The sequence below is a fragment of the Geotrypetes seraphini genome, chromosome 12, assembly GCF_902459505.1.
Source record: "Geotrypetes seraphini chromosome 12, aGeoSer1.1, whole genome shotgun sequence".
Taxonomy (NCBI): Eukaryota; Metazoa; Chordata; class Amphibia; order Gymnophiona; family Dermophiidae; genus Geotrypetes; species Geotrypetes seraphini.
In genome coordinates, this window is record NC_047095.1 from 105,441,085 (window position 1) to 105,456,307 (window position 15,223).

The window sequence follows — 15,223 nt, forward strand, 5'->3', positions numbered from 1 at the left end:
CTTAACCCCCCATTGCCCCAGATACATTAGTTTTTTTAAAATTTATTTATTACATTTTCTATGCTGTTCTCCCAAGGGACCTAAGAAAAATTTACAAGAATATATTCATAGATTGTAAGCCCACCAGGACAGATAGGGAAAATACCCTCCCCTGCCCCTCATCATCATTAAATGGAATATAAGACTATTTCTTTGTTGAGATACCACATAGAACTTCAAAAATGACCTCCTTATGCTTATGGAAACTGAATAAGAAAAGGAGCAGTATGCACACTGCAGCAATGGCAAGGTAGAATGTGTTCACCATAGGGAAGAGGAAAACATTATTTTACTGAACAGATTTACAGGAATATGAGCAAACTTGTTCTAGGATCAATTAACATAACTTTGTATGGCCAATAGTTGGAAGACAACTACAGAATACAAATATTCTTACTCCGTATCATACAGTATATGCCGCCTCACCCTTCTCGCGGTCCCGACAAACCTCTCGCCTCTAGCAGCGGCCGCAGCACTCTAAACACGCTGCTTCACGGCCTTCTACTGCCCTGATTTGCTCCACCGCATGTGTAGAGTGCTGCGGCGGTTGCTAGAGGCGAGAGGTTTGTCGGGACCGCGGGAAGGGGTGGCGGCAAGGGAGTAAGGTTAGCGGCCACACCGCGTGAAGGGGTTCATGTGCACCGGGGGGGATGGGTGCGACGACGACGATCTGCCTTACACGGAAACCGACTCCTCCTGGCAGCTGCACCGCCGCGCGAGCCTTAAACCGACAGCCGAGGGCGTCCTGGAGTCCTTTGTAGCGGATGGGGAATGTGATGGGGCATGGGGCGAGCGAGCGCCTCTCCCCCCTCTCCCCCGAACAACCAACTTCAGCCATTTCCGGCGTCTGGCCTCTGACGAATCCCGGGCCTGCTCTCCTTCCCATAAATGCCGGTCCCTCACTCCCCCGCCATCTAGCACATGCGCACTCGTGCCACTGCAGAACCATGCACAGTGAGAGCCGGGGGCGCACATGCACAGTCTCATGTCTGCGACGGATCAGGGAACACGACTTTTGAGTGCGCATGCACGGCCTAGCATTTTATTATATTAGATAAGGTCTCACCAGAGCCTTATACAGGGGCATCAATACCTCCTTTTTCCTACTGGCCATACCTCTTCCTATACACCCTAGCACCCTTCTAGCTTTCACCATTACCTAGTCAACCTGTTTGGTCACCTTAAGATCAATAAAATCCTTCCCCACATATGTGATGTCCTTGATAAGTGTCATCATACTGATCCCCACACATTTAAGTCAGATTAATGTTTGTCTCTCTCTTAATATGAGTTTAGTTTAAAAAAACACAGCAAACTATATTTAATGTTAAATATACAGAACTACAGCAGATGCCCCTTGAGATTAAACTCTAAGGAGAAGGACACTATAAAGCTACTGTATCCTAGGTGGAAGAGTTAAATTGAAATCAGCAACAGGTTTAAATGATACCCAATCCCATGAATTTGATTTCCGTTTCTTTGCTTATGTGCCAGTTTCCGGTATGAAAATGACTGGATTTTAGGGAGGGATGTCAATAATTTAAAGATGAATTCCTTTGGTACCAGCAAGAATCCTGCAACAACTTCTACCAGACCGATGAATTATGTACATTCTCAGCAAGTGTTTTGTTGGACAAACTATTTCACAGTTTTGAAGGTGCAAACTCATTCTATTCTGATGTTTTTAATCCTTTCTCATATCCTATGGAAATTCATCGAGTGTTCATGCTCTTTAGGGCAGGATTTTTTGCCTTCACCTGGCTATCACAAGAATGGTGACATCATAATTGGAGGAATAGCAACTTTGTTCAGTGTTCAAATAACTCCATCATCCTTCAAAGATCCTCCTAAATTGTTTCATTTTAATCTGTAAGTAGCCTTGTTTAGCTTATCCATACCAGACTTATGATAATTAATTTTACATAAAAAAGCCACTAACTGTGGCAGTTAATGACCTTAGTTGTTCTTTTGAAATTGACTAGGTTGAATTATCTAAATTTAGGATTCTAATATCAGTTAGAATTCCAAATTTGTCCAATTAATCAGCTTTCTATAAGAGGGTCTTATGTTCCTACAATATTGGTGGTCAAGGAGTAGAATAAGAACAGGGAAGAAAATTAATATTTCTGAGCACTTTTATTGGGCAAGTGCTGCTGATTGGGATATTCTCAGGCAGCATCTGTGCACTGTCTCTGAATATCCTTAAAGTTCCCTCTGCATTGTGTATAAAGTGCCAGGGTATCCTCAGTTATCCAGAGAAGTTATCAGGATAGCAGATGATATTGCCACTGTCTGTATTAGTACCAGTATTAACCTCTCATTATTTGGCCAGCCAGAATAGTGGACATCAAATAATTAGATATTGATTGCAGTATCAAATAAAAATTAAACTGACCACCCTGCCCGATCCGATCAGGGGGAGGGTGGATCACGGCAGGAAAGATGGATCATCTCTCCTGTCATGATAGCGATTGCCCACTCCCCGAACCATGACACTTTGGGGTGAGGATCACAGCAGGGGAGATGCCCTGCCGTGATCCTCACCCTGAAGTGCCGCGGTTTGGTGGTGGGCGATCACCATCATGGCAGGAGAGATGAGCCATCTCTCCTGCCATGATCATTACAGTAGGGGATAGGCAGATTGCTGGGGCCACAAAGCTTCTACGATCAGCTCACTGGCCCCTTTTCAACACTTATACCTGGTCTAAGTCAAAACATATAAGTGCCGACTAGGCAATCTGCCTAAACTTTTGGTTATACCTGCTGTATGCGTATGTCTAGATTCCCTTTGTCTAAAAATGCCACTTTTCGCTCTATGCATCTAAAACCAGCTTTGGTTATGGATACTTAGATGACCAGGCTTTTTGATAATCCAATTACACATTTAGGCCACTTTTTAGATGATTTTTTGTTTTGATTATGATCCCCATAAATTTTTTGCTTTGGAAATAATTACTCTGCATTTCAGTGGTAAAATAGAGGAATTACTGTTATGTGTATGTAGGAAGGATGTCTCTTTGGCATAGTTGGTTTCTGCAGAGAAGTAGAAACATTGGAAAGAGAAGGAAAATAAATGTATAAATAAACATTGCACTTTCTCAACATTCAATGATTTAGTAAAGTCTGTAAAGGTGCTATTTATTTCACTCAATTTATTTATTTGGAGAATGGTATTAGCAAGATTAGAAGTCCTGAGACACATATAAAATGTGATTTGATGCTCTTACTGTGATCCACTTGAAGATCATATATATCACCTCTGTTCCTTCATTGGTAGCTCAAGACTGTCATTGAAAAATAGGGATACTCTTCCCTATAATAGATTTGTGATGTGGTACACACAAACCAAGGAAACAGAAAGGGAGACAGGGGTGAACAAATGAACACAAACTCAAGTCCTGAAATTCTGGAAATGTTAATGCAAAAAAAGGTACTTCCATAAACAACCAAAGGCTCAGTTGAAGAGGGAAACTTCTATATGTTTCGAAAAGACCTGACATGGCACTGTGTTTTGCTGAAGATTATGCCTGTCTCAAGGATCAATAGGTTTTTATATATTAAGTCACTAATGAAAGGAATTAGTTTACTCCAAAAATCCACAGCATAATCAATGTTTGATCATGAGTTGAGCATGATCAATTGCTATATATCATAGACAAGTTTGTCTTTTAAATGCTTCATTTGCCAAGTCAGATCTATACTTTCAAACCTATTGACTCCTGAAGCAGTCATAATGTTCAGCAAAACACAGTGTTGTGCCAGGTTTCTTGGATTCATTTAGAAGTTTCCCTCTTCAGCTGAGCCTTTGGTTGTTTATGGAACTACCTCTTTTGCATTAAATATTCTATCATTTTGAGATTTGTGTTTGTGTTGGAGGTCACTTCTGATACAGTGCAACCACGCCACACATTGTGGTCTGCCCATTATTTGAGGATGGCACTTGTACAGTGCAAAATTATGCTAAGGCCAATTCAAGACCACAGTGGAATGAGATATGATAATCAGTGGTGGACAGAAAGATATATTTCAATTAATTTTTCAATTAGTAGTCTATTTTTTTTATTTTATCTTTTATAGCATGTTTATTTTACATTATCTGCACTGAATCTCATTACAGATATGATGCTGAAATCTATTACAACTTCCTTGCCTTTGTCTTTGCAGTGGAGGAAATTAACAACAGCTCAGAGCTCTTACCCAACCTCACACTGGGGTATCACCTTTATGAGTCTTACAATAATCAGCTCATGGAACTTAGGGCTGCCATGAATATATTTTCACAAACAGACATGCCATATATTAATTATAACTGTAAATCAACTGGAACACTCGCTGTTATCATGGAAGGTGTCCAAGCTGAGGGATCAAGTCAAATATCAAATGTGATCTCAATATACCACTACCCACAAGTAAGGGGACATCCACATTTGACTTTATTTGCTATTCTGTAATACATTTCTATAGACCTTCATCTTAAAAAAAGTGAATCCAAATTAGTATTGCAAACTTATAAATGTTATAAGCTGCCAAAACTAAAGGATGACGATAAAAGTAGTAGCACATCTACTTGTAAAGTCAAATGTATATGCTAAGGTTTCATAGATCAAACCAATTTTTGAACAAAATAGGTCATTCCCTCCCCAGTATAGACCATCACCCTCTTGAACACACATCACAGAATTCACACCCTCAAATTCATTTTCCCCAAATAACTTAGGACCGACCATAGCATTCCCTGGGGTCTAGCATCTGATGCAGAAACAATCCCCAGTTGTTCATGCAATTTTGCTCTCCAGGTTCATAATGGAATCTATTAAATCCTTCAGTAGTCTTATACTATTGCTGCTGGGATGAAACTGTCTAAATAGGGAATTCTTATATTGTACTTTTAACTGTAATTTAAACCATATGAGTAGTCTATTTTGAATCCATTGTTTGATGGAGAAGAATTGACTAGGATCACTCCTTCCCCAGCTGCTAGACAGGAGGGAATCCTCTGGTAGGTCCAGGGGATCTCTGGGGAGTTAAGGGGCTGGGGGTGACTTCAGGTGAGTGAGAGGTCTAGAAATATGACTTTGGAAGCAGTTGTTTCTGGGAAATAGGATTGACCTCAAGGGTTTGGTAATATGTTTGAAGGAGGGGCTGGCTTCAGGATGTGGGAGTCTGATCTTGGGGCTTGGTAGTCTGTATTTAGGGACACCCTTTTAAATGGGTACTGTCAATTTTAAGATACAGTAGTTTCCAGAAGCAATGGACTACACATTACTGGCCTAATGTTCCAGAGCATAAAAATAATGGTTTGTAAGGATGGTCATGATTGCAAGTTGAGTCATTGACTCCCACAGTAAACTAAGCTATGGCAACATGAGATATTTTACTGTAGCTTAGAGGCTAATTCCACAATCTCTGGAAGAAAAAGGTAATTCTGAATTAACTATATTTCTTGACAGATCAGCTTTTCTTCTCATAATTCTATTAACAGAGATGTTGTTAAGTTTCCATATCTATATCAAATTACGCCCAGTATTCTTAACATCATTTCTGGGATCATTAAATTATTGAAACATTTCAACTGGACTTGGGTTGGCATCATTGCACCTGATAATGACAACAGCCTGCAGTTTGTCCATCTTCTGAAAGAAAGAATTGAGCAAAATGGAGCCTGCATTGAATTCATAGAAATAATCAACATCCATTTTATGACAAAAGAAAGATTTGACAAAATGAATGAGACTCTTCATAAATCATCAGCTAAAGTAATCATTGGTCATTTTAATACAGAAATGACATGGGGTATCTTTAAAGATATAAATATTCTGCAGATACCTGGCAAGGTCTGTATCACCATAACTGACCATGATTTCCATGTGTACTACCCAATGAAATATGGTTTCAAGAACAGCACTTTGATATTCAGAGCAAAAAATAAAAATATTCCAAGCTTTTTAAAATTTATACGAGAGGTAAATCCTATTATGTTTCCTCATAATAGATATACCCACTGTTGGTGGGATTCACTATGTAACAACAGGTGCCCCCAAAGCATCAAAAAATCCTGTAATAAAGATAAATATATGTACTGTGCATTCCACTGTGACAATACCCACTTTGCCAGCAGTTATACCATTTACAATGCTGTGTACACTCTGGCACATGCACTGAAAGACATGTTTTTCTCTGGCACTAGAAATACCACCATGTGGAATGGAGACCGACAGAGATTGTCAGATTATTTGCCATGGAAGGTAACATCATTTCATAAAGTAATGCTATATTCAGAAACAGAATTGGTGACAATTGGTTACTGGTAGAGTGGAGGGTGACATTTAAAATTCTATGTATGATCCACTGCATGCTTTTAAAGTTGATCCATCTTATTTAAAAGATTTATTACCTTATATGCTTTCTAGACTTTTGCACTCATCTCAAAACAATTCTTCAGATTTTGAGCAGAATGAAATATTTGTCTGTATCTTCTTTTTTTAAAATCCTTTATTTATTTTTAATCAAAAACAGTGTCATACAAATGAAAGAACAAAAGATATTCCACATATTACACTATTATCTATACAGGTAACATAAATATCATTCAATAATTTCATTTTCCTGCATATAATAATATCCTAATATATCCTAATATACAATACAAAAGATGAATAAAGTTACCCAATTATCACTATCAATATTTATTCCCCTCCCTTCAACCCCCCACCCCCCTGGATGTGTAAAGATAAATAAACCAAAGAAAAGAAGAGATATGATGAAAATATATTATTATGTTTTTACAAATTTAGTCAATGGGCTCCAAATTTTATTAAATACCTCACTAAAACCCCTACATTCTGTGTTAATTCATTCATATCTGTATGTAGTACACACATTCACCCACCAAAATGTATAATTAATTTTATCATGGTATTTCCAATTACTTGTAATCAATTGAATAGCTATACCTGTTAGGATCATAAATAGATGACTCTTATGCTTGTGGAGAAGGCGCGGTATATAAACCTAAGGTTTAGTTTAGTTTATATTTATCTAGAGTGGGTTTCACATATAAAATTGTTCCACAAATTATAGCCTCATATGACATTGGAACATTTGAATCTAGTACTAAATTTATTTGTCCCAAAATTGATTTCCAATATATTAATATAAACGGACAAAAATACAACAGATGATCCAAAGTTCCTATACCAGTATGACAATGCCAGCATCTATTAGACTTAGAACTATCTATTTTATTTAATCGAACTGGGGTCCAGAAAATCCTATGTAACAAAAATAACCATGTTTATCTCATAGATGCTGATGCTGTACATTTCAATTTCCAAGTCCAAATTCATGGCCAACGAGACACAGAAATATACTGTTTTATCTCAATACTCCAGATGTTTCTAAGACTATTTTTTGGCTTTTTATTAAAAAATCCAGAAATCAATTTATACCACTGAGCAGCCTGATGACCTATTAAATCAGTTTGGTAGCAAAGGATTTGCAGGCTAAAATATGTTTTAAAATTTTTCCATTGAGGGAACCCACTCTGAATAGCCAGCTTCAACTGCAACCATCTATATTGTTAACTTTTTAAAATTCCAAATGACTGTTGCAATTGTGAAAAATCAAACAGATTTCCATTAGACATAACGTCATCTAATGTCCGAATACCTGCCTGCATCCAATTCTTCCAAGCGATCCCAGCACCACCTATTTGAATCTTGGAGTTTAACCATAAGGACTGCAAAGTAGACTTTATTATGGGAACATCTGTTAACTTATCAATAAATTTAATTGTTTTCCATGTGTCCAATAAAATCACATTATCCTTAGCGTACCTAGGTATTTTAATACTTAATATATGAGACAGTCTCATTGGGGGACATGATTTTCCACTCAAGATATAGCCAGTCTGGGTAATGTTCTAAGAGCTCAGGGAGAATTCAATACATAACTTGATGCATTATATAAGCTTAATGATACCTATAATTTTGGGAAAATTTACCCCCACCCTCCGCAATTGGTTTTTATAGAGATACTAAAACAATTCTTGCTTTCTTCCCTAGCCAAATAAATTTTTGTCAATATAATTTTTAACTTTTTGTAAAAAGACCCTTGAAAATAAATTGGTAACATACCCAGTTGGTAACAAATTACCGGCAAGATCATTATTTTGACCGTTTGAACTCTCCCCCACCAAGACAAGTGTAAAGGGTTGCTCACACATCTCTGTGACCTTTAATAATAACGATTTTTCATTTATATTTATTGTTTCTTCCAATGTATTTTTAATCCATATACCTAAGTATTTAATACCATCCTCCTTCTAAATAAAAGGAAATTCATCAAATAATCATTTCGTACAATTTACATTCAATGGAAGAATTTCTGATTTACTCCAGTTTATTTTGTAACTAGAGAATTTTCCAAATTTATTAATCAGTTCCAGTAAACATGGATGGTAATTTCAGGACTTTTCAAAGTGTAAAGGGTTGCTCATACATCTCCGTGACCTTTAATAATAATGATTTTTCATTTATTTTTATCGTTTCTTCCAATGTATTTTTATTCTATATACCTAAGTATTTAATACCATCCTCCTTCTAAATAAAAGGAAATTCATCAAATAATCATTTCGTACAATTTACATTCAATGGAAGAATTTCTGATTTACTCCAGTTTATTTTGTAACTAGAGAATTTTCCAAATTTATTAATCAGTTCCAGTAAACATGGATGGTAATTTCAGGACTTTTCAAATGATGCAAAATATCATCTGCATATGCAGAAACTTTGTATTCCCGACCTGCCCAAGGAATACCACAAATCTTCTCTGCTTGTTTAATAGCCAACAGTAAGGGTTCCAAAACAATATCAAACAGCAAAGGAGATAACAGACATCCCTGTCTCACTCCCCTTTCCAAGCGAAACCGCTCTGAAAAAGTATTATTAATGTACAATCTAGCAAAAGGGGAGCAATACAAGCTTTGAATCATTTCTATAAACCCAGAACCAATACCAAACCATTCCATAGCCTGATACATAAAGGACCATTCTACTCGATCAAAAGCCTTCTCTGCATCTAAAGAAACAGAAAAGGCTGGATCATCCATTTTTTTTTGTCAAATTTAGCATATGAAAGGCCAATCTAGTATTATTTGAAGAATGTCTACTAGCAATGAACCCTGTTTGGTGGACACCAATAATATAAGGAAAAGCCTTGGCCAAGCGTAAAGCTAATAATTTTGCTAATATTTTCCCATCTACATTAATCAGAGAAATTGGCCAATAATTAGCAACCAACAAGGGATCTTTATTTGGCTTTGGCAAAACAATAGTTAATGATTCTGCTATAGTACCTGTTATACAACCATTATTCAGTTGATCCTGATATAAATTTAATAGATGGGGTAATAATATGTTTTGAAATGATGCATAGAATTCAACCGTATATCTATCACCACCTGGAACGGATCCAACTCTAAGGGATTTCAATGCAGATTGTATTTCTTTTTGTGAAATGGGTGCTTTTAATTTTCCTTTCACATGCTCGGGAATTTTGGGACCCTCAATCAGATTTAAAAATTCCAACCCATTTGTCTGTATCTTCATATAAATTACTACTACTACTACTATTAATTATTTCTGTAGTACTACAGAATGTAGCACTGTATAGAGTCATAAAGAAGACAGTCCCTGTTCAAAAGAGCTTACAATCTAAACAGTCAAGAAAGACAAACAGTTAAGGGGAATGGTTAATCAGCTAGCTAGGTTGGTGGACAGTGGGGAGTAGGGTTATGGATTGATGTCTATATAAAAAAGATGGGTTTTCAGTCTGCTTTTAAACAAGGTAAGAAAAAGGGGCTTGGCAGACATACTCAGATAATATATTCCAGACATAGGGGGGCAGCTAGATGAAAGGGTGTATGGGTTCTAAATTGTGGAATAAAATCTCTATAGAATTCCTGTGGTCAACATATCTTTAAAAATATATTGGGGAATGTTTTCAATATGACATCAAAGATAAACACAACAGACTATGGATGTGGATGTCCTGAAAGATGATTTTATTCGCTTTTCACAATAAAAATACAAATAAAAGTCTGAATTAGTAATACACATATGATTGCCCTGATGGACCCTACACAGTCTGTATTTTGGTAAGACCGCCTTCCTTAGGGGTCCAGGTGATATAGGGTACAAAGAAAAAAATTTGAGAAATGTATGTGTCTTTGAGCATAAAACCTGAAAATGGCTTGAAACAAGCAGAGTGACTTTTATTTGTATTTTTATTGTGAAGAGCAAATAAAATCATCTTTCAGGACATCCACATCCACAGTCAGTTGTTTTTATCTTTGGATTGTTATTACTGTGGATCATTGGGCCTCCCTTTTTGTTTTGTTTTCTTGTGTTTCAATATGACATCCAAAACTGAGTTTAGACATTTTGCTGAATATGACCATTTTCAAAACAGCAAAATGTATTTTTGTTTCAAAAATGGCCATTTCTAAGATATGCATAGCCTCAGTGCATCTACTGTATCTTTTCGAACCATTTTAGAAAAAAAAAACCAAGTCCAAAAAAACACACAAAACAAGCTATTGGGATTGAGGGGGCCAGCATTTTTAACAGACAGGCCACACAGATATCCCATTAAACTAAACTAAACTAAGCCTTAAGTTTATATACCACATCATCTCCACGGAAGTGGAGCTCGCACGGTTTACAAAGCTTAAAAATATAAGGAGAGAGAGGAGAAAGATTTACAAAAGCATATGAACAGAGGGAAAATAAACAGGAGAAGAAATGTTATATGTTAGAAAAAAGCCAGGTTTTCAGTTGTTTAAGGAATAATTGGAGGGAGCCCAGATTCCGCAGAGGGATTGTGAGATCGTTCCAAAGGCCCGTGATTTTGGAGAGGAGGGAATTTCCCAGTTTGCCTGCGTAGAGAATACCGCGTAGAGAGGGGAAGGATAGTTTATGTCTGTTGGCGGATCTGGTGGTAGCAGGCCTCGAGGCGTTAAAGGATAGTGGGATTAGGGGAGGGAGGATGCTGTGAATGATCTTGAAAGCCAGACAGGAGCATTTGAAATGAATTCTGGAAAGCACTGGGAGCCAATGGAGGTTGGTAAGGAAAGGGGAGACATGGTCAAATTTGCGTTTTGCAAAAATCAGCTTGGCTGCTGTATTTTGGATAAGCTGGAGTCTGTGAAGACATTTTTTTGTTAGGCATAAATAAATGGCATTGCAGTAGTCGAGTTTGGAGAGGATGATGGATTGTACAAGGACGGTGAAATGTTTTTGGTGAAAGTAGGATCTTACTTTCCTCAGCATGGGGCACATAAAAAGGCCCAGGAATGCATCTCACCATAAATCCCTTATAGTGTATGGTGATCCCTTCAAATTCCATTGGACTCAACTGGACTCCACACCAAGTTTATTAGTTATTTATATACTGCCCATCAATGGACATAAGAACATAAGAAATGCCTCTGCTGGGTCAGACCTGAGGTCCATCGCGCCCAGCAGTCCGCTCACGCGGCGGCCCAACAGGTCCAGGACCTGTGCAGTAAATTTCTATCTATACCCCTCTATCCCCTTTTCCAGCAGGAATTTGTCCAATCCTTTCTTAAACCCCAGTACCGTACTCTGCCCTATAACGTCCTCTGGAATTGCATTCCAGGTATCCACCACACGTTGTGTAAAGAAGAACTTCCTAGCATTTGTTCTGAATTTGTCCCCTTTCAACTTTTCCGAATGCCCTCTTGTTTTTTTATTTTCTGAAAGTTTGAAGAATCTGTCCCTCTCTACTCTCTCTATGCCCCTCATGATCTTGTAAGTCTCTATCATATCCCCTCTTAATCTCCTCTTCTCCAGGGAGAAGAGTCCTAGTTTTTCCAATCTCTCAGCATATGAAAGGCTTTCCATCCCCTTAATCAGTCGTGTCGCTCTCCTCTGAACTCTCTCGAGTAACGCCATATCCTTCTTAAGGTACGGTGACCAATACTTGACGCAGTACTCAAGATGTGGACGCACCATTGCCCGATACAGCGGCAGGATAACTTCTTTCGTTCTGGTTGTAATACCCTTCTTGATTATACCTAGCATTCTATTCGCTCTCTTAGCGGCAGCTGCGCACTGTGCCGTCGGCTTCATTGTCATGTCCACCATCACCCGCAAGTCCCTTTCTTGGGTACTCTCAGTCAATAACATCCCTCCCATCGTATAATTATACCTCGGGTTTTTGCTTCCCACATGCAATACTTTACACTTCTCAACATTGAATTTCATCTGCCATCTCTCTGCCCATTCCCCTAGTATGTCCAAGTCTCTTTGCAATTCTTCGCAGTCCTCCTTTGTCCGAGCTCCACTAAATAGTTTGGTGTCGTCTGCAAATTTTATTATCTCACACTTCGTCCCTGTTTCTAGATCATTTATGAATATGTTAAAAAGCAGCGGCCCGAGCACCGAGCCCTGCGGAACACTACTCGTGACCTTTCTCCAGTCTGAGTAGTGGCCCTTCACCCCTACCCTCTGTTTCCTACCTTCTAACCAGTTTCTGATCCATCTATGCACGTCTCCGTCCACCCCATGGTTCCTCAATTTCCGGAGTAGACGTTCATGAGGCACCTTGTCAAAGGCTTTCTGGAAATCTAGGTATATGATGTCTATGGGGTCTGCTCTGTCCATCTGTTTGTTAATTCCTTCGAAGAAGTGCAATAAGTTAGTCAGGCACGATCTCCCCCTGCAGAAGCCATGTTAGCTGGTTATCAGAAGTTTGTTTCTTTCAAAATGTTCATCGATGTTTTCTTTTATCAGTGCTTCCGCCATTTTCCCCGGAACCGAGGTCAGACTCATCGGTCTGTAGTTTCCCGGGTCACCCCTTGATCCCTTTTTAAAGATGGGCGTAACGTTGGCTATCTTCCAATCCTCTGGAATCACACCTGTTTTCAGAGATAGGTTGCAAATTTGCTGCAGTAGTTCCGCTATTTCTTCCTTTAGTTCCTTCAGGTAATCAAATGTTTTTTCTCTGTCCCAGAGGATTGTGGACATGGCTCAAATGAGCCTGGGGGGAAAATCTATTAAAAATGGACAGGTATTTTGGTGAAATGAGCAAACATAAAAAATCTAGCCATTAAACTTTCTCACCTTGCGCTGGATTTACTAGTTATATAGGGCCTAATCCAAGAGCAGGTGAGAATGTTTATGAGTGGATATACTGTATATAAAACCAAAATGGAGAAAGCAGGATACAGAACCAGAAATAAAAAATGTAACATATTGTTTTGGAAAAACCACATGTGCTGTTTGAAGAGAAACAGGACAAGCAGCACGAATGCAGCTTAGGATATTAGATTGATTGATAAGCTCTGTTGAAGGCCATAGAAAATTCATACCAGATGCCATAGCTTAAATTTCACAGAGGTTCATTGTTCAAATGTGTGTTCAGTTCGGTCTAGGGAGATGCCCAAGGGATTTATAGGCAGACAGGGTTTGGCCTTTGACCTGGTTGCCTTAACTTTGAAATACAGAACTATACATTCCAAGAGGCCCTGATTTTGCAGCATGAAGTTAGAAACACTAATTGAATACACATGTTACATTACATTACATTACGGATTTCTATTCCGCCTATACATGTGTAATGCATACATCCAGAATTAGGTGTTAGTACATTTTAATAAGCCATTAAAATTATAAATTAAGTACTTACATATGTAGCTTTTTTTAATGATTGTAGATTAGAATATGTTTACTTTAAAAATGTATTAAAGGATGTATATAGAAAATCGGAAGGTTTTGGAAGGTTTGGAGTGGGGAAGCTCCTCCTCCTTTCAGTTCTTACTGTGAAACAAAGACTTTTCAGCACACGCTGTTAGCCATTCAAATAGCATGTGGCAGAGACGCAGGTTGACTCTTAAGAGACACAGAAAGGATTTGTGAGTATAATCCAATATTGTTTTTGTATTTTTCTTTATAAATCATGTATACTAGTATTACTATGTAACTTTTTAGGAATTAGAATGTAACTTTTAGGAATTATTTTGTGAAACGGGGGAAACATGCCCCATGTGTATGTATAAAAGCAAGCCTTATATGGAATCAAATATTTTTGACCAACTAAATGCAAGTAATGGAATGTCGTCATATTAAGTGTATATAACTGAATGAACCAGAATAGGGGTTGAGTTCATATTTTCAGAATACTATCTTTATGCGTCTGATTGTAACGTGGCTCCATTGTACAAAAGTCTTTTGAATCAAGATTTCTGTTAACTCTAATACATAGTAACATAGTAGATGATGGCAGATAAAGATCCGAATGGTCCATCCAGTCTGCCCAACCTGATTCAATTTAATTTTTTATTTTTTATTTTATTTTTTCTTCTTAGCTATTTCTGGGCAAGAATCCAAAGCTTTACCCGGTACTGTGCTTGGGTTCCAACTGCCGGAATCTCTGTTAAGACTTACTCCAGCCCATCTACACCCTCCCAGCCATTGAAGCCCTCCCCTGCCCATCCTCCACCAAACGGCCATACACAGACACAGACCGTGCAAATCTGCCCAGTAACTGGCCTAGTTCAATATTTAATATTATTTTCTGATTCTAAATCTTCTGTGTTCATCCCACGCTTCTTTGAACTCAGTCACAATTTTACTCTCCACCACCTCTCTCGGGAGCGCATTCCAGGCATCCACTACCCTCTCCGTAAAGTAGAATTTACTAACATTGCCCCTGAATCTACCATCCCTCAACCTCAAATTATGTCCTCTGGTTTTAATATTTTCCTTTCTCTGGAAAAGATTTTGTTCTACGTTAATACCCTTCAAGTATTTAAACGTCTAAATCAGTGGTTCCCAACCCTGTCCTGAAGGACCACCAGGCCAATCGGGTTTTCAGGCTAGCCCTAATGAATATGCATGAGAGAGATCTGCATATAATGGAAGCGATAGGCATGCAAATCAGCTCCATGCATATTCATTAGGGCTAGCCTGAAAACCCGATTGGCCTGGTGGTCCTCCAGGACAGGGTTGGGAACCACTGGTTTAAATCATATCTCCCCTGTCTCTCCTTTCCTCTAGGGTATACATATTCAGGGCTTCCAGTCTCTCCTCATACGTCTTCTGGCGCAAGCCTCCTATCATTTTCGTCGCCCTCCTCTGGACCGCCTCAAGTCTTCTTATGT

At 38.4% G+C, this 15,223-nt stretch overlaps 1 protein-coding gene across 1 annotated transcript in view; it reads left to right on the forward strand.

The window, feature by feature from the left end:
- LOC117346230 (vomeronasal type-2 receptor 26-like) overlaps positions 1–15,223 on the forward strand; it is a 46,237-nt gene that overhangs the window by 12,213 nt on the left and 18,801 nt on the right. The window contains exons 2-3 of the mRNA XM_033915636.1: positions 4,157–4,448; positions 5,490–6,002. Of these exons, the coding sequence (XP_033771527.1) occupies positions 4,157–4,448; positions 5,490–6,002 (805 nt within the window). The remainder of the gene's footprint in view (positions 1–4,156; positions 4,449–5,489; positions 6,003–15,223) is intronic.